Source organism: Sesamum indicum, linkage group LG12, assembly GCF_026168435.1.
Source record: "Sesamum indicum cultivar Baizhima isolate 11 linkage group LG12, ASM2616843v1, whole genome shotgun sequence".
NCBI classification, from domain to species: domain Eukaryota; kingdom Viridiplantae; phylum Streptophyta; class Magnoliopsida; order Lamiales; family Pedaliaceae; genus Sesamum; species Sesamum indicum.
Genome location: NC_142668.1, coordinates 15,350,883 through 15,377,815, shown reverse-complemented (window position 1 = coordinate 15,377,815; position 26,933 = coordinate 15,350,883). Strand labels below are relative to the sequence as shown.

At 35.4% G+C, this 26,933-nt stretch overlaps 5 protein-coding genes across 5 annotated transcripts; 4 read left to right on the top strand and 1 right to left on the bottom strand.

Annotated features, from left to right (window-relative positions):
- The first annotated feature begins 11,452 nt into the window (after positions 1 to 11,452).
- Positions 11,453 to 11,815, top strand: LOC105175314 (putative non-specific lipid-transfer protein 3). Its single transcript, XM_011097722.3, has one exon. The coding sequence runs from the start codon at positions 11,453 to 11,455 to the stop codon at positions 11,813 to 11,815; it is 363 nt and encodes a 120-aa protein (XP_011096024.2).
- A 1,072-nt stretch (positions 11,816 to 12,887) lies between these two features.
- LOC105175313 (non-specific lipid-transfer protein A) lies at positions 12,888 to 13,606 on the top strand. The gene is made up of 2 exons (XM_011097721.3): positions 12,888 to 13,294; positions 13,408 to 13,606. The coding sequence occupies exons 1-2, from the start codon at positions 12,951 to 12,953 to the stop codon at positions 13,412 to 13,414; spliced, it is 351 nt and encodes a 116-aa protein (XP_011096023.1). The 5' UTR covers positions 12,888 to 12,950; the 3' UTR covers positions 13,415 to 13,606.
- Positions 13,607 to 16,119: 2,513 nt separating this feature from the next.
- On the top strand, positions 16,120 to 17,019 carry LOC105175312 (uncharacterized). The gene is made up of 2 exons (XM_011097720.3): positions 16,120 to 16,526; positions 16,667 to 17,019. Exons 1-2 carry the CDS (start codon positions 16,219 to 16,221, stop codon positions 16,860 to 16,862), a joined length of 504 nt encoding a protein of 167 aa, XP_011096022.2. The 5' UTR covers positions 16,120 to 16,218; the 3' UTR covers positions 16,863 to 17,019.
- Positions 17,020 to 17,116: 97 nt separating this feature from the next.
- Positions 17,117 to 19,882, bottom strand: LOC105175311 (uncharacterized). The gene is made up of 5 exons (XM_011097719.3): positions 19,689 to 19,882; positions 19,094 to 19,571; positions 17,997 to 18,446; positions 17,613 to 17,919; positions 17,117 to 17,526 (listed from the first exon to the last, which is right to left on the bottom strand). Exons 2-5 carry the CDS (start codon positions 19,502 to 19,504, stop codon positions 17,390 to 17,392), a joined length of 1,305 nt encoding a protein of 434 aa, XP_011096021.2. The 5' UTR covers positions 19,505 to 19,571; positions 19,689 to 19,882; the 3' UTR covers positions 17,117 to 17,389.
- A 1,557-nt stretch (positions 19,883 to 21,439) lies between these two features.
- IM (Alternative oxidase family protein) lies at positions 21,440 to 25,373 on the top strand. Its single transcript, XM_011097717.3, has 9 exons — positions 21,440 to 21,809; positions 22,229 to 22,430; positions 22,645 to 22,738; positions 22,958 to 23,073; positions 23,682 to 23,790; positions 23,961 to 24,029; positions 24,589 to 24,660; positions 24,753 to 24,800; positions 24,911 to 25,373. Exons 1-9 carry the CDS (start codon positions 21,655 to 21,657, stop codon positions 25,132 to 25,134), a joined length of 1,089 nt encoding a protein of 362 aa, XP_011096019.1. The 5' UTR covers positions 21,440 to 21,654; the 3' UTR covers positions 25,135 to 25,373.
- Positions 25,374 to 26,933: the final 1,560 nt, after the last annotated feature.

The following is a 26,933-nucleotide window of genomic DNA, read 5'->3' as shown; positions in this document are numbered from 1 at the left end:
GTCTTGAACATTTCCCATTCTCCTTCAATTTCTACGTTTTCATTTCTTTCTACACAACCTTTTCTCTCGTGCAGGATGTCACCATAGTTTCGCAACATTTTATGCTCATTACTGGTATTGTGTGTTTTTGTGGTTTATTTATGTACTTTATAATATTTTTGTGTGGTTGTATAGATGTTTATTCTTATTTTTGTTTACCTGATATGAAAGACAATTTATTGAAATAAGAGCAATAACAAGACAGGATAGAGTACATTGTCTCTCTTCTTTTTTCCTTTCAATATATCTCGTTAGCAAGAGTGGTCTTGGATTGATTTACTTTACTAGAGGGTATATAGTGAGAGAAAATGAGTGGACGATTGATAAAATCTAATAAATGCCTTGGATGATTATGATATGCTAACCAATTCTTGAATTGGTTGCCAGCGACCACTACAAAATGTTGTAGTTTTGAACTAAGACTTTGGTGTGTTTAGCCATTTTGATTTTCTTTCTGCTAATTGCCCTTGAATCAAATGGTAATTTCTGTAGCATCACCTTTATTTTTGGGTACTCGCATGGAAGAGGGACAATGGTGCTTTTGCTCAGGAACAATTAATCAGGTATATATGCTGTAGTTGATGCTTAACTCATGCTTGTGCTTACATATGACTTACTGTTTATCAGGTAAAGAAACTAATCATTCACCCAACCAAGCTTCTATTATTTTTCTGCCTTCAGGTACTTATGGGCAGTTTAATACATATTTGAGTGGTAATAGTTTCCTATCTTAGTGGACGGTGCATTAGTTTGGTGCATTTGCTGTTTTTCAGTTTGATATAATGTATTATTTTAATTGCTCTATTCTTCTAGTTGTAAGAATTCTGATATTTACTGAGTATGCCAGTGTGATTCCGACATGTGATCGGTCCTGTTAGTTGAAATATTGCAGTAATGCTTTGGAATTTTATTGAATTTGAAGTTGTTGGTTGTGTGTCTGGGGAGTGTGGGTGCGTGTGTGGGGTGTGTGTGTGTCACGGTAGAAAAGAAAATATTTTACTTTCATTTTGAACATAGAAGAAGTGATGTATTGATTTTATTTTTCTTCGACAACGAATGTCATCTGCATCTTGTTACATTTCCCATTCTCATTCAATTTCTTAGTCTTCATTTCTTTCTACACAATCTTTTTTCTCGTGCAGGATGTCACCATAGTTTCGCAACATTTTATGTTCATTACGGGTATTGTATTTCTTTCTGGTTTATTTATGTCCTTTATAATATTTTTGTGTGGTTGCATAGATATGTATTCTCATTTTTGTTTATCTGATATGAAAGACAATTTATTGAAATAAGAACAATAACAAGACAGGAGAGAGTGCATTGTCTCTCTTCCTTTTTGCTTTCAGTATATCTCGTTAGCAAGAATGGTCTTCGATTGATTTATTTTACTAGAGGTATATAGTGAGAGAAAATGAGTGAAAGATTGATAGAATCTGATAAATGCCTTGGATGATTATGATATGCTAACCAATTCTAGAATTGGTTGCCAGCAACCACTACAAAATATTGTAGTTTTGAACCCTGACTTTGGTGTGTTTAGCCATTTTGATTTTCTTTCTGCTAATTGCAGTATCTATAATTTTCACCCTTGAATCACATGGTAATTTCTGTAGCATCACCTTTATTTTTGGGTACTCGCATGGAAGAGGGACAATGGTGCTTTTGCTCAGGAACAATTAATCAGGTATATATGGTGTAGTTGATGCTTAACTCGTGCTTGTGCTTACATGTGGCTTACTGTTTATCAGGTAAATAACTAATAATTCACCCGCCCAAGGTTCTGTTATTTTTCTGCCTTCAGGTACTTATTGGCAGTTTAATACATATTTGAGTGGTAATAGTTTCCTATCATAGTGGACAGTGCATTAGTTTGGTGCATTTGCTGTTTTTCAGTTTGATATAATGTATCATTTTAATTGCTCTATTCTTCTAGTTGTAAGAAAATTTTGATATTTACTGAGTATGCTATGTGTGATTCCGACATGTGATTGGTCCTGTTAGTTGAAATATTCCTGTAATGTTTTGAAATTTTATTAAATTTGAAGTTGTTTTACTTGTTGGTTGTTATACAATGCTTTGGGGAAGCCTGCATGTGGGCATCAAGAAGAGCTTAACTATTGCTGCTCTTTTGAACCCTATGCTATTATTGGAGCAAAGAAGGTTGCAGCATTTCCCAGTATGTTTTATATATGAAATTGTATTAGGGCAATGATTTTGTCATTAATATTATCCAGTCTCTGGATCAACCTCTCTGAAAATTAAGATCTGGTGTAGCAGGTTTCTGTTGCGATCATGATGTCAACGAATATATTTTTATATATTCAAATAAGCTACTGCATTTGTTTTTCAATTTTATCAACCAGAAACTTGAGAAGTTATGCTGAATAATACCCCTTTCTTTTTTAGGGTTTTCCAATTCCTTGTCTATGCATCTTTTTTTTATGTGTGTGTGTGTGGGGTGTGTGTGTGTGTGTGGTGTGTGTATATGTGTGTGTGGTGTGTGCGTGGGGTGTGTGTTTGTGTATGTGTGTGTGTGTGCGTGGGGTGTGTGTGTGTATGTGTGTGTGTGCATGGGATGTGTGTGTGTGTATGTGTGTGTGTGCGTGGGGTGTGTGTGTGTGTGTGTGGTGTGTGGGTATGTGTGTGTATGTGTGTGTGGTGTGTGGGTGTGAGTGTGTGTGTGTGTGTGGGGTGTGTGTGTATATGTGTGTGGGGTGTGTGGGTGTAAGTGTGTTTGTGCGTGTGTCACGGTAGAAAATATTTTACTTTCATTTTGAACATAGAAGAAGTGATGTGTTGCTTTTATCTTCTGCGCCAACGAATGTCATCTGCGTCTTGTTACATTTCCCATTCTCTTTCAATTTCTACGTTATCATTTCTTTCTAATCAGCTACTGCATTTGTTTTTCAATTTTATCAACCACAAACTTGAGAAGTTTTGCTGAATGATACCCCTTATCAACCACAAACTTGAGAAGTTATGCTGAATAATACCCCCTTCTTTTTTAGGTTTTTCCAATTCCTTGTCTATGCATCTTTTTTTTATGTGTGTGTGTGTGGGGTGTGTGTGTGTGTGTGGTGTGTGTATATGTGTGTGTGGTGTGTGCGTGGGGTGTGTGTTTGTGTATGTGTGTGTGTGTGCGTGGGGTGTGTGTGTGTGTGTGTGTGTGTGGTGTGGGGGTATGTGTGTGTATATGTGCGTGGGGTGTGTGTGTGTGTGTGTGTGTGGTGTGTGGGTGTGAGTGTGTGTGTGTGGGGTGTGTGTGTATATGTGTGTGGGGTGTGTGGGTGTGAGTGTGTTTGTGCGTGTGTCACGGTAGAAAATATTTTACTTTCATTTTGAACATAGAAGAAGTGATGTGTTGCTTTTATCTTCTGCGCCAACGAATGTCATCTGCGTCTTGTTACATTTTCCATTCTCTTTCAATTTCTACGTTTTCATTTCTTTCTAATCAGCTACTGCATTTGTTTTTCAATTTTATCAACCACAAACTTGAGAAGTTTTGCTGAATGATACCCCCCCTTCTTGTTTTGGCTTTTCCAATTCCTTATCTGTGCATCTTTTTTTTTATGTGTGTGTGTGTGAGCGCATGGGGTGTGTGTGTGTGTGTGTGTGTGTGTGTGTGGTGTGTGTGTGTATATGTGTGTGTGTGTGTGTGCGTGGGGTGTGTGTGTGTGTGTGTGTGTGCATGGGGTGTGTGTGTGTGTATGTGTTGGTGTGCGTGGAGTGTGTGTGGTGTGTGGGTATGTGTGTGCATGGGGTGTGTGTGTGTTGTGTGGCTGTGAGTGTGTGTGTGCGTGTGTCACGGTAGAAAATATTTTACTTTCATTTTGAACATAGAAGAAGTGATGTATTGCTTTTATTTTCTGCGCCAACGAATGTCATCTGCGTCTTGAACATTTCCCATTCTCCTTCAATTTCTACGTTTTCATTTCTTTCTACACAACCTTTTCTCTCGTGCAGGATGTCACCATAGTTTCGCAACATTTTATGCTCATTACTGGTATTGTGTGTTTTGTGGTTTATTTATGTACTTTATAATATTTTTGTGTGGTTGTATAGATGTGTATTCTCATTTTTGTTTAGCCTTTTTTATTTTCTTTCTGCTAATTGCCCTTGAATCAAATGGTAATTTCTGTAGCATCACCTTTATTTTTGGGTACTCGCATGGAACAGGGACAATGGTGTTTTTGCTCAGGAACAATTAATCAGGTATATATGTTGTAGTTGATGCTTAACTCATGCTTGTGCTTACATGTGGCTTACTGTTTATTAGGTAAAGAACTAATCATTCACCTGCCCAAGCTTCTGTTATTTTTCTGCCTTCAGGTACTTATGGGCAATTTAATACATATTTGAGTGGTAATAGTTTCCTATCTTAGTGGACGGTGCATTAGTTTGGTGCATTTGCTGTTTTTCAGTTTGATATAATGTATTATTTTAATTGCTCTATTCTTCTAGTTGTAAGAATTCTGATATTTACTGAGTATGCTATGTGTGATTCCGACATGTGATCGGTCATGTTAGTTGAAATATTGCAGTAATGCTTTGGAATTTTATTGAATTTGAAGTTGTTGGTTGTTATTGGTTGTGTGTCTGGGGAGTGTGGGTGCGTGTGTGGGGTGTGTGTGTGTCACGGTAGAAAAGAAAATATTTTACTTTCATTTTGAACATAGAAGAAGTGATGTGTTGCTTTTATTTTTCTTCGCCAACGAATGTCATCTGCATCTTATTACATTTCCCATTCTCATTCAATTTCTTAGTCTTCATTTCTTTCTACACAATCTTTTTTCTCGTGCAGGATGTCACCATAGTTTCGCAACATTTTATATTCATTACGGGTATTGTGTTTCTTTCTGGTTTATTTATGTCCTTTATAATATTTTTGTGTGGTTGCATAGATATGTATTCTCATTTTTGTTTATCTGATATGAAAGACAATTTATTGAAATAAGAACAATAACAAGACAGGAGAGAGTGCATTGTCTCTCTTCCTTTTTGCTTTCAGTATATCTCGTTAGCAAGAGTGGTCTTCGATTGATTTATTTTACTAGAGGTATATAGTGAGAGAAAATGAGTGGACGATTGATAAAATCTGATAAATGTCTTGGGTGTTATGATATGGTAACAAATTCTTGAATTGGTTGACAAAAATGTTGTAGTTTTGAACCCTGACTTTGGTGTGTTTAGCCAATTTGATTCCCTTTTTGATAATTGCGGTATCTATAATTTTCACCCTTGAATCACATGGTAGTTTCTGTAGCATCACCTTGATTTTTGGGTACTCGCATGGAAGAGGGACAATGGTGCTTTTGCTCAGGAACAATTAATCAGTTATATATGTTGTAGCTGATGCTTAACTCATGCTTGTGTGTTTACATGTGGCTTATTGTTTATCAGGTAAAGAACTAATCATTCACCTGCCCAAGCTTCTGTTATTTTTCTGCCTTCAGGTACTTATGGGCAGTTTCATACATATTTGAGTGGTAACAGTTTCCTAGCTTAGTGGACAGTGCATTAGTTTGGTGCATTTGTTGTTTTTCAGTTTGATATAATGTATCATTTTAATTGCTCTATTCTTCTAGTTGTAAGAATTCTGATATTTACTGAGTATGCTATGTGTGATTCCGACATGTGATCGGTCCTGTTAGTTGAAATATTACAGTAATGCTTTGGAATTTTATTGAATTTGAAGTTGTTTTACTTGTTGGTTGCTATTCGATACTTTGGGGGAAGCCTGCATGTGGGCATCAAGAAGAGTTTAACTATTCCTGATCTTTTGAACCAGTGCTATTATTGGAGCAAAGAAGGTTGCAGCATTTCCCAGTGTGTTTTATATATGTAATTGTATTAGGGCAATGATTTTTTCATTAATATTATCGAGTTTCTGGATTAACCTCTCTAAAAATCAAGATCTGGTGTTGCAGGTTTCTGTTGAAATCATGATGTCAACGAATATATTTTTATATATTCTGATCAGCTACTGCATTTGTTTTTCAATATTATCAACCACAAACTTGAGAAGTTTTGCTGAATGATGCCCCCTTCTTGTGCAGGATGTCACCATAGTTTCTCAACATTTTATGCTCATTACGGGTATTTAATTCTAATTTGTGTTTAATTGACCCATTTCTATAAATTATTGGTCAAAATGTGATAACAACGAAAGTTAGTGTACTAAAATTAATCACGGACAAAGTTAATGGACCAAATGTTTTTTTCCCCAATTATAAAATATTTAATATGTGAAAGCATGAAATTGATTATTGTTAAATTATTTGAATTATTTAAAATTTTCAATATCAACTTTAAATATGAAAATTTTAAAATAAATAAAAAATAGTAAAGTTGTATTAAAGTTATTATAATGAGGGTAAAGTAGTAAAAATTAAAATTGAATTTATTTCCCAAAAAGCCAGCTAAAAGCACCCTCGAAGTGCTTCTAGCTTTTGACCTATAAACGATTTTTTTGACATCACAAAAGTATTTTTTTCAAACCAAAAATTAAAAAATACTTTCCTGAAACTCACCCAAACACTCCTTAATTGCAAAAACCTAATCTTACCACTTGAATTTCAGATTTAGTAGTCTTTAGATTCTGAATCCAATCCGAATTTTGACCCAGTTAGAGTATATACCTTAAATCATTAGATGCCGATTCACCGTTAAAACATAACCTAAAAGAATTCCGAAAATCAAGTTACAATTGGATTAGAGTAATTCATGTTCGTTTGCAAGGTATTGGGAAGATTGGCCATAAACCCACGAAATTCAAATCTGAAACTGCAACTTGGATTCCCCACCAGACAATCATCATCGCTATCCATTTCCCTAATTTACCTCTGACGAATTCGACATCCGGAGGTACTTTACGATTATAAGTACCCAACACAACTCAACATCTCGCCCCATCAAACACACAGAAAATCGACAACGTACATTAAAATTACTAGGTAACCAGTATGTGTAGAAAGGTGGTTTACTGCTTATTATGGGCTATGGTTCTGCAGGTTTCAGCACAGTCGTGGAGCCATGCAAATGCCTTCTCCTGCCGAGAAGCCTCAAATTTGCTGAGTCCATGCTTGGCGTATCTGATGGGCGGATATAGTAGCCCGACCGCCGAGTGCTGCCAGGGCGTTAGCGCACTCAAGAATACGGTTAAGGGGAAGGCCGACCTCAGAAGTTGCTGCGAGTGCATGAAAGAGGACGCGTCCGGCTTCCATTTTATTCCCGAGAGAGCTGCGGCGCTCCCCAACATATGCAAAGTCCGTCTTCCTGTGCCCCTTAACCCTGAAGGCGACTGTAGTAGGTACGAACTAATATGCAAAAACGAGTCGGAGCCCGATGGAATTGGAGAACCAACTTTGATCCTACTTTTAAAAAAATACAAGAAAAAAAAAAGCATAAATGCAAAAATTAACAAGAAAGAAACACAAAATTAAAAATAGAGGACAAGATAGATTTTCAGTACTGCAAACATAAGCAATAATGGGAAATTCTAGCTAGGACTCGACTCAGTTAAATTTGAATTAATCATATGGCAAATGTATTACACTTGTAATATAATTGATGTACAGTTTAAAAAAAATGATAAATTCATAAAAAATATATCACACTTGCCATTCGACCAAACTTAATATGAATAAGAAATTTTCCACAATAATGATACTAAGTCACATGAATTTTATGTTTCAGATTAATTAATTTATGTTCCCTTGATGGGATTTGACATAAATGTTATGTTAAATGCACGTATTATTTTCTTTTTTTGTTTAATGGTCAATTATTTTTTTTGAATAAATCTATGTTATGATGTCATTGATCGTTAATTGGTGCGTGTCTGGCTGATTACTTTTTGCAGATACTGATCGATGTGTGTCTGATGGAAGTGAGCTGCATGCAAAGAACCGAAAGGTCAAATTGGAGAGAATTATAAGAGAGCAACATGTAATATGTAGAGTTGGCTGCAATAAGAAGAAAAACATATGAAAGATTGTTATGAAAACAGCACTGGCTCGCAACGTAGGTTCAGCGTATATCGACCTTTGCCCTTTTATCCTTTGCAAACATTTGGCATAATTAGGAATCCGCAAAACTTTAAGATAATTCAGAATCTCCTCCTAATAATATGTTTCATTAATTATATTCAATCATCAACCAATTACTGGTAACTAATTAAATATATTCATGTATAATATCAATTTATTGTATACAATTAATTATTATATTCATGGACGCATATGAATCAATTGCAACTAGAGAATTCGACACCGGAACTCTTGACTGCAATTAAAAAGTTAGGGATGAGATCCGATTAGATTTAAATTTTAAGAAAAATCAAGTAACAATATTTTCATATTTTAGCAAATTACCATGATGTTATAACTGTAACATTTATGAATTATCAATTTAGAGTTTAATGGGACCTAATATTTATAAAGGAATTTTTTGAAAATTATTATTTTATTATTTATTATTTTTTGAAAAGCAAATTATTATGATTTTACAAAGGCCCAAGTTGTGACTGGAATATTTTATTATTTTAAAGAGTTTATTAATTTATAGAGATTTCACTGGTTTAGATATATTTTTGGTCCTATAATTTTATTATAAAAAAATTCTGTAACTTTATGATATTTTGCAATTTTAGTCCTTTCAGTGTCGGACTTTGCAAAAGTTGTTAGAACAAATCATGTGACACGAACGAAAAAAAAAAAAAAAAAAGATACGTGACACATGATTTAGTCCGACAACTCGTGTAAAATCCAACACCATGAAAAGACCAAAATAATTAAATGACTCTTCTGCAATCCGCAAAAAAATAAAGGATAAAAATATCAAAATCGCGAGTACACATGATTTATTCCAGCGCAACTTTTGTGAAATCCGGCACCATAAAAATCAAATTCTCGAAATACAAAAAATTTATAATTACAATCCTCAAAAGATAAAGAATAAAAATATTAAAATATCAAAAGTACAGGAACAAAAATATATTTAAGCCTGAATTATAATTAGAAATTGGTTATAATTAAGAGAATATATGACGACCTCAAAATATTTAAAACAACCATAATTTAGTCTCAATTTTGTCCATAATACTTTTGTATTTAATACATCTCATAGGGTTTAATAATAATTTTTACATTCAATTCATATGCATCAAAAAAGTAAACACATGACTAAATTTTATCCTAATGAAATAATACATTTAAGTAAATAATTTATACTTAATCCAGGGTCCTTTTATCATTTATTTGATTAATAATAATCTTATACTCATTTATTCGAATACTCAAAATAAATGGGGCCAAATAGGGTAATTATACATATTCCTGATGAAGTTCAATAATTGAGGGTATTATATTTGTTCTAAGTTCTACTATATCTGTTGATGTTGGGAATTTTCCACCAGTAGTTAGTTCATGAATAATCATAATAAGTATTACGATGAATCGGGGGTTACAAAAACTCTTAATATTATCACCCAAAATTTCAAAAATATTAATGAATATATACAGATCTAAAACTACAGATTTTAAGTAATAAACACACACACACACACACACATATATATTTATATATATAAAACAAAAATAGAATCAATGGTTTGGCTTAGGGCTAGATTTGGAAAAAAGCCCATATAGCCACTAAGACCAGCAACCTCTCAAGATTGTTCAGTACCAAAAAACAATAACAAAAAAAACTTAGGCCACACAAACTCACTTGAAAAACCACAAAGATTTTCATACAGAAAATGATTTACAAAGAACGTTTAATCGGAGAAGAAGAAAAACAAGGTTTTTCTCTTGGTTCAGTTCTACTAACCCAAAAATTATGAAAGGCCTTTTATAGAGATAGGAAACTAATTTCTGAGAGAGACATTAAAGACGAAGAGAAAGGGAGACAATGGATGAGAGAAAACAAGGAGGGAGAGAGAAGAAACCAGAGAGAAAAATATGTGGAAGAAATGAGGGGCGGAATGAATTAGGATTAAGGTTTTGCGATATAAATATAATAAATTGGGTCGGAGACTGGTCGAGTGAGTAGGCTGAGACATTGAGTGTGTTGAGCCTTCTAAGTGAAAGACTTGGCAATATTGAGTTTGAACCTATCAATAAGGTCATGGCTTATATTTTCTGAACAATTTGATAGAAAGCTTCCGACCAACATATAGGTTTTAACATTTTCAAAAGGGTTTTTTTGTCTTCTAAAAGTTCTTATTTGACCTACAATCTGATATCAATCATAGAAAAGTATCTTATGTCCCACAAATTAGACTTAAAATATGAATAAGTAATTTTTCAAAAAAAAATATTAAAGAACAAGTTTGTCGTAAAAGTAATTTCACTTGCTAATTATTATTATTATAATTATCAAAATCATGTAAATGATATCAATTAAGGAATGACTCTTCTATTACCTTCTATTTTAGAAAAAAATTATAATTTTAGTCTTGTAATTTAGGAGAACTGATATTTTTGGTTCTAGATCAATTGATTTTCAAAATTGAGTCCTGTAATTTTAAATTTTAATAATTTTAGTATTTTTTCAATCATTTAGCCAAGAAATTGCATTTAACTTACAAATGACCTCGTCAAATTGTACGTGATTTACATAGAACTAAAATTGATGTCTTCCTCTAGTTTGTTGTATATACCCTTCCTATCATATATTTTTATTCCCTTCCTAATAGCATTCCATTAGTATGCCCTGATCTAGAACTGATATTAATAATAGAACCTTCTTTTGTGTCCCACATGTTGGCCACTTTACGATTTTGATTATATTCTTATTGATTTCACTACATTGTTTCCCTGACTATAAAAAAAATTACAATTTAGTCCAAGGCTTATTTCTATTAAATTTATGATAGGAACATTACGGGCAGGAATGAGCTATGTTAAGTGTTGAGGGGCGTTAATTAACATTTTTATGAGAAATTTAACAGCTAAGACTAAAATTATGATTTTTCTTTTTTCGAATTATAAGATGCAGTATGGTGAAATCAATAACAACGGAATTAAAATTGCAAAAAACACTAGGGTTCTGGAACATAAAATTCAATTTTTCCAATATAAATCATGCATCCATATTCGAAGAAAGCCTTCTCGATTTGGATTTCTCTTATATCAATATATCCACATTTAATGTCCAACACATTAACAATTAAAAGGATTCCATCTTATTACAAAACCAATTCTTATCCACATTAAATAACAATTTAAAGCAAAATCTATCCTCAGCCCCGGAAATCCACACTCTTTTAATGCAAAAATTCAAGCCCCTTCAAATGTCTATAAAAGGAGCACATATGGGAGAATCATTCCATATATTTCACACTCTCAGTTCCACCAAAGAAGAAAGATCGAGGGGAAAAAAGAGGCAGAAATAATTATAAAACGAGAATATGTCTAAAAAGTTGGAGTTTAGCGCTGTGTGGGTTGTGGGATTGTTGGTTTTGGCAGTGGGCACGAGCCATGTGAGTGCAATCAGCTGCCTGGATGCCATTACGAGGCTGATGCCTTGCCAGTCCTATTTGCTTGGCTTCAGCAGCTCCGTGTCGGTGCAGTGTTGCCAGGGAGCTGCGTCGTTGAATCAGCTAGTGGGGTCGGACCGGGGCCAGTTGAAACCATTGTGTCAGTGCCTGAAACAGACAGCTGTCTCCATAGGAGTAAATGTCGACAGAGCTAAGCAACTTCCCCAGCTTTGCAAAATCACTGTCCCTGTTCCGATTGACCCTAATGTCAACTGTGACAGGTTCGAAACATAAATCTTGTCTCCTTTTATTGCCTAACACAGGTTTTCTGGGTGCATGGATACGTAACAAACTCATGCAAATGAATGTGAGACCTCAACATTTTTTGGATATAATGTTGAGACATTGATTAATTTTAATTAATTATTTCTGCACATAAATTTAACTTTTATTTGTAAAATGAAATACTACTTTGCAATGAAAAAATTGATTGGTGCAGCCTATGATGAATGCATGGTGCGGACAATAAGGCCACATCAAGGAGTTGACCATGAAGGAATGCGAGTTCGGTGGCAGAAAAATAAAGGAGCAGATATGTAGTATTAGGCGCCTAATTAATTAGGATATGCTTCCAAGTTCCTAACATGTATTTGCCAATTGTTTTCTATAACCAGCCCACATGTATTTAGCTTTGCGAATTTTTGGGAAAAAATTCAATGAAATTAAACCTAAGGAATAATTAAAATTCCTATGATAAATCAAAAGCATCAATGGCAGCACGAATATTGGTCGAATTGACGATGCATCATTCTAACAACTTAATAAACCATGCAAATTAAACTCCAACGTCTAACACCTTAGTTTACATTTCGATTCTAAATATGTACGGCATTAAATGAAAAGAAGATGTAATAATTTGAATTTTGAATGTGAAAGTAAATTGAATAAAGATATGTAGCTATTCCACTCATATATTTAAATTCTTCAATGCAAAAACACACCAAGAAAGCAAAACGTATGTTTTCGTCTTTGTTCCTATCAGAACTGAAGAGAGCCCCATCTGTATAATACAGCGAAACATTTAAATAAACGGTGGATCTTAGGTAAGAAACAACAATTTTTTTGGTTAAAAACAGACAATTTCAATTTAATACAAGCAGTTAATGTTGTGTGTTGGCATCTCAGAACCAGACCCTTGATTGTGGGTTTACAGATCAGCAACACTCACTCACCAAGTCAGCATACAATGAATTTACCGCCCCATACAATAAATGACTCCTCCCAACCATGAACAAAATTGAGAATAAAATGAAGAAATAAATTCAAACCTTTGCTTTTCATGCCCTATAAATAGGCCTACTTCCTGAGGAAATCAATTCACATCCAACAAATATAAGCATAAATTGAAAAGAGAGACGGTGTGGAGAAGATGATGGGAGGCTGGTCTAGGTGGTTGGTGGCGGCGGTGTTTCTGGCCATGGTGGTGGGTCGTGGGACAGCGGAGATTCAGTGCACCGATGCGGTGACTCAACTTCTTCCATGCGAGGCATTCTTGCTGGGCGGGGGCACGACGCCGAGTGCCGGGTGCTGCGCTGCCGTGCAGTCCCTGGACAAGATCGCAACGGCGTCGCAGGGCGATCGTAAGGCCATATGCCAGTGTTTCAAGGACACTGCCAGGTCTTTCCCAGTTAACCAAGGCAATGCCCAGCAACTCCCTCAGCTTTGTCATGTTAACGTTAACGTCGATATAGGTCCCAATGTCGATTGCGACAGGTACCCACAACACACAGATATATGCATATGTACATGTCATTTTTTATCTTTTTCTTGTTGGGATTAATACTATATATGCGTACACTCATTTACGTAATTTGATTCAATTGCAGCGTCTAAAGATAAATAAGAGGTTCCAGGAAGTTACGGGCGTGGAGTAACTACAACTACTGCTACTGCTGCTAATCCTACTTTTCGTCAGCAGAAAATGGAAAAAAAACCTTGGTGCATATGTTCGACGCCAAGGGTTGTTTTTGTCCTAATGGCCTCGAGCCCTAGCTTCTTGTATTAATGAACAGTATTTACGAACAATTAATGTTTGTTCTGCTCTTCATTTAAGCATCGATGAACCAAATCATGGTTGGCTAATTTAATTGCACAGATCTTTGGTGAAAGAAGAAAATGAGTAAGGAACGGTCACAATTTAAGGCCCTATATATCTAACAAATTTAAAGAAAGTGATCTTAGGGCTTTCTTGGCCTCTGGCTTCCAGTATAAATGGGCTGGAATCCTTCTAGAATCCCTTAAAGAAGTGTTTAAGATTCATGGGCCATTCTCTTCAGGGCCAGATTGTGGCCTGTCTTACTTACCAAACTGAAGAGGTGAGATCCGAATATGAAAGCATCAACACATTAACATAAATAAAACTTTATCGTTTTGCCCATTTCTCAGAATCAAATTATTAATTGACATGTTCAGGAAATATGCTGTCTTCAACATCTAAAATCTAGAGAAGCATCATTGGACTTGCTCGACTATGTCTCCAGTACGCGGAAAACCTAAACATAGATTTCTTGAGATGCTCTGCGGAGAATGTCAAGACAACAACACAAACCTTAAAAATGATAGAAATTCGCTCCTGTAGAGCAAAATGTAATGATTAGACCTAAACAAAATACAATCTTGAAAACTCAATCACTATGAACTACTCCTAATCACTGGATCTTATTCAGTTTCATCCATCCCTAGATTCTTGCCGTCTATAAATTAATCGCCAGAAAGTATTCAAACATCACTCACCTCTTTGCCATTGAATTATCATGTCTCCTAAGACAAATATCAAACACTTCACGAACATGGAAGGGAAAAAGCTAAGCCATTGTCCAATCGTGCTGTTTCTGGGGCTGCTTATCCAGACGGCAAGCCCCACAAATGCTCTCCTGGACTGAGTGACGGGGATTATTCCCAGCCTGCTACCCTGCCAGAATTTCCTGACTAACCTCCTCCCCATCTTGCCCACTACACAGTGCTGCAGCGCCGCCAAGAACTTCCCGGCTTAGACAGTCCCAAAAACTTATGCCAATGCCTGAAGCTTAATCTTGTCACTTCTGGCATTCTCAGTTTCAAATTGGAACTACTCCCGAACCTTTGCAGCATCACATGTTTATTGGACATTGTCAGCTGTGTGTAAGTTTTTACGTATTCTGACTCTCAGTAGTACTCTCGTATGATTCATATTCAATAACACGAAGACTTCAACCAACTTAGTAACCCTGTTTCGTTTTGTAATGATGCAGCGTGCAGCCCTCGCCCAAGTCGCCAACGGCATAAAGTCTTCGGACAGCCCAGCAGCCAAGGCAGAATAATTGAAATGCAAGTTTAATTACATTTTTCATGGAGACTTTATAATGCCTTGGGAGAATTTGATTCCGGAATGGACTGATAGCAACACCGTCGTACGTGTTGAATCAATGCCAACAACAAGTTATAAACCAGAAGATTTTGGAGACTAGCAATTTCTTCTGTTCCTCGGGCACATTAATCCTCAGTCAAAAGGGCTATAATGTTAAAATCTCAAATTGACATCATGGTATGGATCATACGACGTAGGAACTACAAACCCTGGAAGAAAATGAATTTGAAACGAATGCTTATGCAAATAAGTGAAGACGTTAGTCGTATTTTATTGCCAATGTATGCAGAGATAATATTTTTAAAAGGAGATTTTATTTAGGGCACGTAACTCACGTCCCAGCACTAATCAACTGCGTTTTAAGAAATGAAGGCGGGCATACGTCCAGGCCTTTGGTGGCCCAAGTAACCACCAAACGCTGAGTTTGTGCTAAACAAGTCTATATCATTATAATAATAATAACAATTAAAAAATAAGTTTAATTTTTCAATTTACAAAAACGTGATTGCCTTAATTTGTAGTAGACGACCATTTACGTTCAAAATAATTAATCAAAAACCCTTCTCATTTGTTTTTTTTTTGGGGGGGGGGGGGGGGGTGGGGGGGTGGGAGTACTTTATCTTTAAGTTTCCTGCTGATTTTGGAATTATTTATTTTATGGGAGATATCAAAATAGAGTTTCTTAATAATTATTTCCTTCTATATATCATCCATTCTCATTTAACTCACGATTCTGGCATTAGAAAGAACAATTCCTTTTTTTCTTTTTGTAGTTCTTTTATTGGTGCTTGAAATCCTTCTTATTTAGGAATGTTAATCATGGCTTTTTTGCATTGAATTTCCTACTAATTTCGGAATACTATTTGTTTTCAATTAGAGATTTAAACTTTATATAAATTGTACACAATGAATATTCAAAGGAAATGAGAGAGTGGCAATTACACACTATAGCTGGCTACCCTACAGATTTAGCTGTTAGCGTTCAAATTTTTTCCAAAAGAGAAGCATTTCAGAGTTGTAAGATGAGGTGTAGCAGCAGAATGATTAGGCAGATTTATTCTCACATACCAAAGTTCCAATAATCAAATTAAGAAAAACCTTCATTCCTTAACATTTCTCATAAATTATTACCTGTCCCCCCCCCCCCACTCACACACAACTCACTTCTTACTGTTGCTACTGGTCACTTACCATAATCCTCACAGCCCCACTGTGCCTATAAATAAACACCACTCAGCCTGGTGTAAAACCCCTCAAGATTCATACAAAAGCATCAGTGCAGAGATCAGACATGGTTAAGATGATGTTGGTTTTCTTGGTGGCTCTAGTTCTGAGCACCAACCCTGTGAAAGCAACTGATTGTTTAAGTGTCTTTGCTAGTATGTCTCCTTGCAAAAGCTATCTAGGCAACTCTCACCCTATCATGCCCAGCACTCAATGCTGCGATGCTGCTAGTAACGTGGTCGGCATTGCAGATACTGAGAGTTTGTGCCAGTGTTTAAGGCAAAGCCCCACTAGTTCCAGCTTTATCCCATCCAAAGCTCAACAACTTCCTAGTCTCTGCAACCTTAACAGCTTCGTGCCCCTCACCAACTGCCTGTAAGTTTTACTTGTTTAGTGTGTGTTTCTGTGAGTAAATGTTTTAAACGTTTGCAATGTTGTTGCGTAGAGCTGTAATTCTGACCAGTTTGTTTATGATTCGTATGTTTAACTTTTCTTTCAATGTTTTGTGAATGCAGTGTCCCGTCTGGAGAGAACGTTTTCCCTCTGCCGCTAGATACTCCCCTTCCACCACTGGTTCCATTTCCCCCTCTGCTTCCTGCGGTCCCGCTTCCCCCTCTGTTTCCGTTTCCAATTCCCCCTCTGGTCCCAGTTCCGGTTCAGCCTGTCCCGCTTCCCCCGTTGATCCCCATTCCAGTTCCTCCGGTCGCATAAATCCATGTAGCAGCAGGCGGAAAAACTGGAATCTGTTTTCCTTTTATTGATTTGTTGGATTTTACGGTCAGCTGATGATGATAAGAATTTTGAAATGTTTTATCGACAGAGTTTGAGGGGAACTCTTGTAATATTATCCAGCTCTATGGTATTTGTACCTTCTGGCTATACCAACCATCAGTAATGGGAAGAAGAAAGCCTCACCGTTGATTCAATTATCATCTTTGCAATAAAAACTAAGCCCAGAAAGCAAATTCAGCTCTGTGAACAAATAAAAATATGGAATCACCAAAAAGAAGTGATGCAATTCTCTATCATACAACTGATGAGACACTCACTGTGTTCAACAAGGTCGCAGACAGAGTACATACGGACAACAAACTAATTTGACATGATATATTTCCTTAAGTATATGCAAGTGTTTCAGATCAGATTTAAGGCTGTCGCAGGTAATCACTCAATCAACTCCAAAACATAGCCGCGCTCATGAAAAAGATGTTTTAAACACCAGAGGATGATAAAACAAATCACGAAATGCCAATCGTCTTGTTCAATATCCAGAGTGTAAGTGAAAGCTGAATCGCAAATATTGTATGAAGCCACGTCCTGTCCAGCATAAATCCGTATACTGTGATTCCAGCTCTGTTGTGCTCAAAATACGTCACTGCATCAGATCATGAAATCACGATCAGCATAGCACCAAAGCAAGTAGATTGGAGAAACAATAGTTCCATGACATTCATGACTCACCTAGTGCTTGCCTCTTCTGATAGGTTATAGTATTTGCATAAATCGGCACCAAGTTTGTATTGTCAAGTGCATCATCTCCATCTCCTTCTTCAGTGTCGCTATCCCAATTGGAAGTGACAGGATATCCTGCCCGGGCCGAAGCAATCTGGGCTGTAGGAGTCTCATCATCTAATTGATCAAATGAATCGATTGTGGCACAGGCATGCCATTTAGCTGCAAGTGATGTAACAGACTGTGCTTTGTGCGTTATCTTTGCTGCACTTCGCAAGCAGATCAAGAGCCCTGTTACCAGGGTGATGGAGCATAACTGCACCATGAAAGAAACTAATGATTAGATGTAATCACAGCAAATTACTCAGCGTAAGGGTTAGTAATCAGAATTACCGCGAGTTCTCCAGAAGTGGAAATGTTGATTTTAGATCTTGGTTCAGTTGTAACCAGCAAAGAAACAAATTGGCTAATTGTTACTAGGATCAACGTCGACAAGATGAAGACTCTAAACCGGTGGCTTATGACACGGAGATTTCTTCTGATCCTGAGATGTTCTATCAAAATTGAAGCAACATCAGATTCTCTCTCAAACACCTGAGCAAATTCTTCTAATCTTAGTATTTGCAGATAACATGTGAGGCGGAAGAGGAGACACACAAGAAAACAGATTGAGATGCGATATAGCCACGAGCACATCAAGAGTATGCAGACTATCACTTTGCTCAAATACATGTTATACAAATAAGGAATTTGGGTTCCTCCTGAGCTGAACCACCATATCTTGTACACACTATCGGCAAAGAAACAGGGGAGAACAAACGCTGACAGCAGCTTGACTGATCTCTGCAAAAAAAAATTGAAATTTTTACGACAAATCAATTCGGAGAAAAAGGAATTGAAGCAGATTAAATTCCTGGAGATCAAGAGCTGCTGCTGTATAAGTTTGTTTAACATGCATCTATCAGACATTAATGTACTTTTTGTACTGAAGAGAAAAAGAAGTGGGATTATTAGCAACTTTCTGATGATGTTACATACTATTTTATGGATCATTTCTAATTTCAATCAACTATATCCACATGAATTACAGAGACAAAACAAATTGAGTTCGTGTCTGCTAAGAATTTCCGTTGACTTAAATCTGAACAAAGTGAAGATATCCTATCAACTGTCAATGAGAAAAACGCATATATGGACAGTAAGACAAGGAAATGTCACTTCTTGCAAACATATTGATCAGTAAACAAATCCTCAACTAAACATATAGCGAAAGAACAGAACAAAAACATTCACTTTCAAGTTCTTGACCAAACTGCCAGAGTTCAACAGACGACTTCCGCATATTCAAAGAACACATGATCAAGCCAAAAATTCCAAGAGCGAATTACTCAACTAATCCGAAATTTTGCTGATGAGATTATTAGGGGTGCATTTGTACATTTATAAATAAACTTCACAAAAATCTGAAAAATTGAGAATCAGAAACTCACATGAAGCTGTTGAGTATACCCTTGTCGAACCTTCTCACTCTCATCACACAATTTATCAAGAAACAGGAACCTACGAAGCCCATATTTACGCGCGAAAGAAGAGAGACTAATGAAAGAAAGTGCAGCAAACAGCGATAGAGACAACTGGACAATTGCATCATACGGCCTCTGATGGCTGGGATCGCAATCAGAGCAAGAAAACACAAAGTGGGACACGAGCGGTACCCCTATATTTAGCAGGAAAAAGATCGACCAAGAAAGCCCAGTTCTCCACAAACTCGAGTAATCAAGAAACACCCATTTCAGACCTGAACTGTAACTCTTCAACTCACAATTCCCTTCACCGTGTGAATTTCCAGACAAAACTGATTTGTTTTTGGACAACAAAACCTCTGCCACCTCTGCCTCCATCTGGGCTTCTCAGTTTCTTCTCATACCACTGGTTCAAGAAGAGGAAGGGGATTTGAACAGGGAACTCCTAGAAAAAGCAGAATAATTGATCAACGAATGCTTCAAAGGCCAGTTATGTAACTTGTGGCCGCGTGATTGGAAAATGAAAGATGCATTTAATTAAGTAAGAGAAGGGGAGTCTGACCTTTTTCAACTCTCTTATTTATTTTGTGTCATCTCATGAAAGGTCTGCGTTTGAAGATCAAATGGTTACTTAAATAAGCTTCATATTTCCATTAAGAACACAAATGCAAAATGAATTTCTCAGAAGTGATCATCAAGCTGTCATATGATTGTCAAACAATCAAAAAAAGAGATAATTCAAGGTCGGAAACTGTTCTTTAATTGGCATTTGATAGTGATTTGTTTAGGTTTAATTCTTGATTAAGTTGTATTAATATATTTACTGCTGTCCCAATGGAGTAAGTAGATTTTTCTAGACTCCTTTCTCCCGTTTTCCTTTTATTCTTAAAAAGCAAGAAAATTAAGAGCCACTCGTCGCAAGCCCAGAAGAGAACGCAAAGGCAGATACTTCACAGATTCCACGGCGGTGAGTGTTGGGGTCACTTTATGGGAGCGTGAAGGTAGCGGTTAAAGTTGAGGGACAAAGAAAGGGCAGGGGCGGACGTGTTATAAATAACAGTGACAGGGTCCGGGCGGCTGCCATGTGTTTAACTCTCTGAGGTTGAGACTCCGACACAAACTTCTCCTGCCGTAGATTAGTTGATGTTTCCCTCTACCTATCATATATGATGAATCATCACTAGTCTTTATGGACAATGAGCAGATCTGCCGATATAAATCATCACTAGTCTTTATGGACAATAAGCAGATCTGCAGATATAAATAAAGTTTTGATAACTAATCTCAAATTATTACTATGTGTAATAAATTTTAAATACGAGTCCAAGTGATAGTGGGTTATTATTTATATTTCTTTTTCGTGGCAAAATAAAATTACTAGTAATTTTGATTCAATAGAGGCCGCTTACCAGACTTGATAAGAGCAATTCACCCTTATTTATGATGTGTTATAAGAAATGACAGTCCACTAATTAATAATTTATTAGGTCCTGAAAAAAAATTGATAATATATTTGGTTTTGATAGTATTATTCAAGTCTGTTCTATATTTAGGGGTGTTTACAATTTGATTAAATCGATCCAATTGAACCGAATTAAAAATTCAGTTCGAATCTTTCCATCACCATTTGGTGACCGAATCAAACCGGAAACCAATTTATATATATAAATTTTATTTTATTAATTATATTATATTAAAATATATTATTATATATATGATTTGAGATTTTGAATTATATGCAAAAATATTCTTTTCTTTTTAGATTTTGATATTTAGTACATGTATTTTTTAATAAAATTAAAAGATACTAAAATTATATATATATATATTAAAAAAATTGATTTTTTAAAAAATCGAAAAAATCGAACTGAGTTTGGTTTTTTATTTTTAAAAAAAGATTAACTGAATGTTTGGTTAATTTAAAATTAAGTTCGATTAACCGAAGTACTGAACTGAACACTCCTACCTATATTTTATCTTATTGGATAAATATTGATTTATTACCCATATTATATTTGATTTGGACCATATCGATTATTTATTCCATACACAAAAACAAATCATTTCTTAGTGGTCAGCACGGTTACGTACTAGTTAGAATGAAGGCCCAGCTTGCTGGAGACCTGAACTAATTGAATTAGGGCCGGGAAGGACAGCTCTGCCCTAACATAGTGAAGTTTAGGCCCAGTAATTTATCTAACACATGCCCATAATGAGGGCCCAAATCGGCCCATTTCCGATAAAGAATATGCGGCTCAATCCACCGGAAACAAGGGATTAATATCTTGTGCTAATAACAACAAAACTCTAGGATATTTCGAAATTGATCCCTATGAGCAGAAGTTTCTGACATTGGAGGCCCTCAGATGCCGGGTCTCGGCGGCTTGTTTCTATTTTATTTTTTTGGAGTTTGTTTCGCAGGAAGGAAAAAGGCGGCCCACCGAACGTCAGTTCCAATTTAGATTCTTCAAGTCCGTCACCAGTTCAAATGCGCAGGCTTTAGGCACAGGCATTGGGAAGGAGCGAAAATGGCGGTTTCTATTTCTTCCAACATGGCTTCCGGTGTTCTTCTTCCGGCGCCCTTTTTCAAGAAAGGGAAGGACTTGCGATTTTCTTCATTGCAGTGCAATTCTGGAAGCCCGATTCGTCTGAGTAATTGTGCTTCAAATCCTAGGTTCTCCAGGTATAATTCCTTGTTCAGAAATGGTGATTGCTTTGTTTTAGTGGGTTTTGTTGAATTTCTGATTGATTTGAAATGCTGGAGATAAATTAAACATAATAATGAAAAGAAAGTATATTTTCGTTTGACTTTAATATGGATATCAAAATTTTCAAATCAAATAAAGTGAAAACCTCCATGGAAGTAACTCTGTTTAGCGATTAATGAATATATCCCGTTTTTGAAAAAAGGAGCTTGACTTTTGATGTATTGACTTTCGGTAATCTTCGATCACCTGATAAAAGTTCAAATTTGAAATTATTGATCCGGTCAGTAACACCATTCTTAGATTTTTCACTTGTTAAATGCATTGAGAGGTGCTTTATATACTCCTATGATTAACCTGACTTGTGTGTTCTACTGTTTCCTTTGTGATTCAAAAGAAAAAGGCTTTTTCAAGTTCAAGCAACAATATTACAAGAGGATGATGAGAAAGTGCTAGTCGAGAAGTCATTTGATCCAAAAAGTTTCCCGGAAAAGGAACGAGAAGGAACACCTGGTTCCTCGACTGATGATTCACCGTCCTCCAGTGGTTTCGAGAAGTGGATTATAAAACTTGAGCAATCTGTAAATATTTTTCTCACGGTATGTCCAGCATTATTTTGGTATCTGTAGTATTCAGTTTATAGTTACTTGCTGCTTATGGTTTGTGTTTAACGAACAAATATTTCGTGATAGGCTCACTGAAAATTTTATTTGAAAATAGTGAAGGTCTAACAGAACATCTGGCTGATGCTGTCTTACATATGGCATTATGCTATCCCTTCTTATTATAATAAAGTTTCATCGACCATTTCAGGACTCTGTGATAAAGATCCTTGACACCTTGTACCATGATCGTCATTATGCAAGGTTTTATGTTCTCGAAACTATTGCCAGAGTACCTTATTTTGGTAATGTCTTGAATTTTACATCATATGTGTAACGATTGTTTTGGTGTAAAGTTTCTATTCGACGCCTCTAAACATGTTTTTGGATGTAAAGTTTTGAATGAGGATCAAATATGTGTATTGGATTATTGATTGCTAGACATCACATTTAAGTGCTTTTGTAAAAGAATAGAGCATTAATTATTCAATATCCTCAGTTGCTCTCTTTGTATGCTATGGCAGCCTTCATGTCTGTTCTACACATGTACGAGAGTTTTGGATGGTGGCGAAGAGCTGACTATTTGAAAGTTCATTTTGCTGAGAGTTGGAATGAGATGCATCATTTGCTTATTATGGAAGTAATACTCCTTAATTGAGGTTTTTTTATTTTTGTCCATGAGTACTTGATTGTTTTATTTATTCTTTCAGTAAGCTTCATCCATAAGTGTATTCAGTTACTTTGACAATGAGCTCATAATGCGTATAATTTGTAGTTACTAAAAGATTTCATCTTTATAACTCAAAGATAAAGAATTTTGTGAGGAAACAACTAGGATGATTTAGACTGCAGGTGATCTTTAAAAGGAATCACTACTATACAACACAAAAAACTTTGAAATTTTTTCAAGTTACTTACCTACCATTGTTTCAGGTTATCTATTTTTTTTCGGTTGGGCTGTGTGTCTGTGTGTGTGTTTGGGGTGGGCCTGTTGGTGTTTGCCTAGAGTCTTACTGCATGCCTCCCAAGATAAACAAAAATAAGTCTCTGAGTATTCATTGTACGAACTAGAAAATAAGAAGTTGGAGAAATTAATTATGTTCTATTTGCAACTTATAGCAAAATATGAATTTAGTGTGGTTCACTGCCTCTTTAACCTGAATGCAGCCCATTCAGTCCCTTGGGCATAGCTACTTGGGTCAATCCCTTATTTGTGTCTTTTCATTTTATATGCCCCGTCTTTTGCAGGAATTAGGAGGAAATTCTTGGTGGTTTGATCGATTTCTTGCTCAACACATTGCAGTCTTCTACTATTTTATGACTGCTTGTATGTATGCTTTGAGTCCAAGAATGGCATGTAAGTATGATTTTGATGCTAACAATTCATTGTATTATGGGTCTTGTACCTCTTACATGGCATGCCTTGCATGTTTCAAAGTATATGATTTTATCTTGAACCTGTCCCATTTCCCAATTGGGGAAAGGCTTCTAGGGGATATTTTAACTTTCAAGAGTTGATTTCTGCAGATCATTTCTCGGAATGTGTGGAGAGCCATGCATTTGAAACTTACGACAAGTTTATCAAGACTCAAAGAGGTATATCATATAAAAGATACCGTATTCTTACCTCTGCATGTTTGCTCCCTCAACTTGGCGATGGTTTACAGCACTATTAGGTCAACCTTCCTGATATTTATTAGGGATGATTACACCTTGACCTATAGTCTATTTACACAAACCACTCCACTCGTGTCTTTGCAAAATTACACATATACCTCCAGAAACGTCAACATTATTTTACACTGACCACCTCTGTTTTTGAAAAATTACACAGACCCAAAAAATTTCAACACGAGTAAACAAACTATCCCTGCTTTTTGGCTCATAGTGGTGGTTTCTGTAATTACACAAAAGATAGGCGTGGTTTGTGTAAATATACCATACATAAGGGGGTATAAATGGAATTATCCCTATTTATTATGAACAAACATCTGTTAGACACAAACGATTTGTTGCTAATGGAAGGATGGAGAGAAAAAATTCTTTTCTTTTTTTTTTTTTGGGTTGGGGGGGGGGAAGAGTTTTGTTACAATATTCTTGAGTAACCTTTCTTTATTCATAATGTTGCTGATGAATATCTTTTGTCTGATCATAGAGGAGTTGAAGAGATTGCCCGCTCCTGCAGTTGCAGTGAGATATTACACTGAAGGTGACTTGTACTTGTTTGGTGAGTTGAGTTTAGGTTCCCGTCTTTCTTTGATAATTTGTAACTATACTTGTCAAGGTTAACATTTTTCAAGTGCTATGTCACTTCTTCAGATGAATTCCAGACTTCAAGACCTCCCAACTCTCGACGGCCTAAAATAGGTGCGGATAATAGGAAAAACATGTATCACCCACTTTCCCCTTACCCTGATTTCTCTGATACAAAACCTACTACATTTGACTAACAAAACCGTGTTTTTGATTGATTGCAGAGAATTTGTACGATGTCTTTCTTAACATTAGAGATGATGAAGCAGAACATTGCAAGACAATGAAGGCCTGCCAAACTCATGGTACCCTCCGCTCACCTCACTCGTATCCAGACAGCACTTGGGAAGATGACGATTCAGGGTGTGTCCTGCCTGAGGCAGATTGTGAAGGCATTGTTGATTGTATAAAGAAATCTGTAAGAGACCCTCCAGCAAACAAAAGATGATGCATCAGAAACCCCAAAATCCAGGAAACTTGATGCAGTTGAAAAAGCCTTACATTACCCAAAGAATAAACATGTATAGGAAAATAATTATCCTAGTGCAATGTTTCTTTTCTCTCCCTGAAGGTATATCACAGTTATTCATAGCTAACTCTCATTTGGAGATCATTGTTATAGTGTCAGATGTATGGAAACATAAGAAGTACGAGATTTTACATGTTATGTATCATAATATTTTCAAATACCAGCTAAATTAAAAAAATGGGCATGTACTGCAGGCTATACGTATACAGGATGCTGAAAAGCCAGAAATTGATGCATTTTTGCAAACGAAAGAAAAGAAAGATATAAAGCAGTTTTGATGAAATTAAAGCAATTACGAAATAAATATAATATATTTATCATGTAATTAATTATTTTTTAAATTGTATATCAATTCCACAATATAATTAATATATTTTATCTATTAGTATATTATATTTATTATATAATTAATATAAATTTGATCAACTTTTTCATAAAAAAGAGCTGGATCTGTGCACACTGTGTCCTGGCCAAAGAGCGAAGGAAAAGGTTTCCTCGGATTTATTCATTCAGAAGCAACAGCTTGCTGTAACTCCTCCAGCCAATAGGATGGCGCTACAACTGGGAATGACCAGTACATCAATTTCCAAGAAACCAAAACCAAGGCGGTTATTGAAACAAGTCGGCCAATCCTACAGCAACCAAAACCCTTTCATAAGAATTCAAAGACATCATCCGAAATCTCCAGATAAGAAAAACACACAAATGCCCATTGTCACACATGTAACTCCCAAATCCTATTCATTATCTCACAATCAATATGTAATTATCTTATGGTATTTATATTTTTACAAGATTTATACTATAAAAGATTCATAATTTTCAATAAACCAAAAGTGAAATAGTGATGAGTTATATATTTTGCTGGTTACCAAATTTAATTAAAAGGGGTTATTACACACCCTTATGATATATGGTATAATTATACCTATATCTCCTATATTTTGAGAAATATCTAGTACTCTTAAATAATAAGTCTCTTAGTTAGTTAAATTTTATTGATTTATTGATATTAATAAAAAATATTGAATAAAAAGTGATATTTACTTTTGATTGACTGATTACTTAATTATTGAAGGTCGAATAATTTTTTTCGTCTTAACTACCCTTGTAACGATGGAGATACACTTCCTCACATTCATTAGCATTTATGAGGTTAATTTGGTAATCAAAATACTTATATGACATGCAATAATAATAATAAGTTAATTTGGGGGGTATATATAGTATCTTTTGTCCTATTCTTTTTATTATATTCGTAAATTTGATGACTTTTGACAAACGAAATAATTTATTTGTTAGACATAAGCAAATTTTAAAAATGCTAGATGTAATTTCTCAAGCCACAGGAAATTTAAGTGTAATTATACTAAATTTCAAGGAATGAGGAGTTATTATACCTAATTAAAATAAAAAAATATATATATTTTTACGTACACACAATAATTTATGACACTATTATAGCATTTTTCTTTTTTGTGACAGTAATGTTCTTAAGTTCATTTTTATTTTGAAAGTGATATGTTAATCTATATATATATATATTATTTTATAATATTTTTAAAATATAAAAAATATTTATCATTGGGGAAAAATACAATATTAATATTTTAAAATATAAAAAATATTTATCATTGGGAAAAAATACAATATTAATATGTCACACTAAAAGATACTTATGATAGGAGTTGTGCTTTTTGGTGTATGCGAATAAAGAA

What these genes read in the sequence shown, in the direction of transcription:
- LOC105175311 (XM_011097719.3), bottom strand. Translation starts at nt 19,504, where the DNA reads ATGGAGGCAGAGGTGGCAGAGGTTTTGTTGTCCAAAAACAAATCAGTT. An exon ending in GGTATACTCAACAGCTTCAT is followed by an intron (nt 18,447 to 19,093) that starts GTGAGTTTCTGA and finishes TTTTTTTTGCAG; the next exon opens with AGATCAGTCAAGCTGCTGTC. An exon ending in CCACTTCTGGAGAACTCGCG is followed by an intron (nt 17,920 to 17,996) that starts GTAATTCTGATT and finishes TTCATGGTGCAG; the next exon opens with TTATGCTCCATCACCCTGGT.
- IM (XM_011097717.3), top strand. Translation starts at nt 21,655, where the DNA reads ATGGCGGTTTCTATTTCTTCCAACATGGCTTCCGGTGTTCTTCTTCCG. An exon ending in TCAAATCCTAGGTTCTCCAG is followed by an intron (nt 21,810 to 22,228) that starts GTATAATTCCTT and finishes GTGATTCAAAAG; the next exon opens with AAAAAGGCTTTTTCAAGTTC. An exon ending in GTTTATCAAGACTCAAAGAG is followed by an intron (nt 24,030 to 24,588) that starts GTATATCATATA and finishes GTCTGATCATAG; the next exon opens with AGGAGTTGAAGAGATTGCCC.
- LOC105175313 (XM_011097721.3), top strand. Translation starts at nt 12,951, where the DNA reads ATGATGGGAGGCTGGTCTAGGTGGTTGGTGGCGGCGGTGTTTCTGGCC.
- LOC105175312 (XM_011097720.3), top strand. Translation starts at nt 16,219, where the DNA reads ATGGTTAAGATGATGTTGGTTTTCTTGGTGGCTCTAGTTCTGAGCACC. An exon ending in GTGCCCCTCACCAACTGCCT is followed by an intron (nt 16,527 to 16,666) that starts GTAAGTTTTACT and finishes TTGTGAATGCAG; the next exon opens with TGTCCCGTCTGGAGAGAACG.
- LOC105175314 (XM_011097722.3), top strand. Translation starts at nt 11,453, where the DNA reads ATGTCTAAAAAGTTGGAGTTTAGCGCTGTGTGGGTTGTGGGATTGTTG.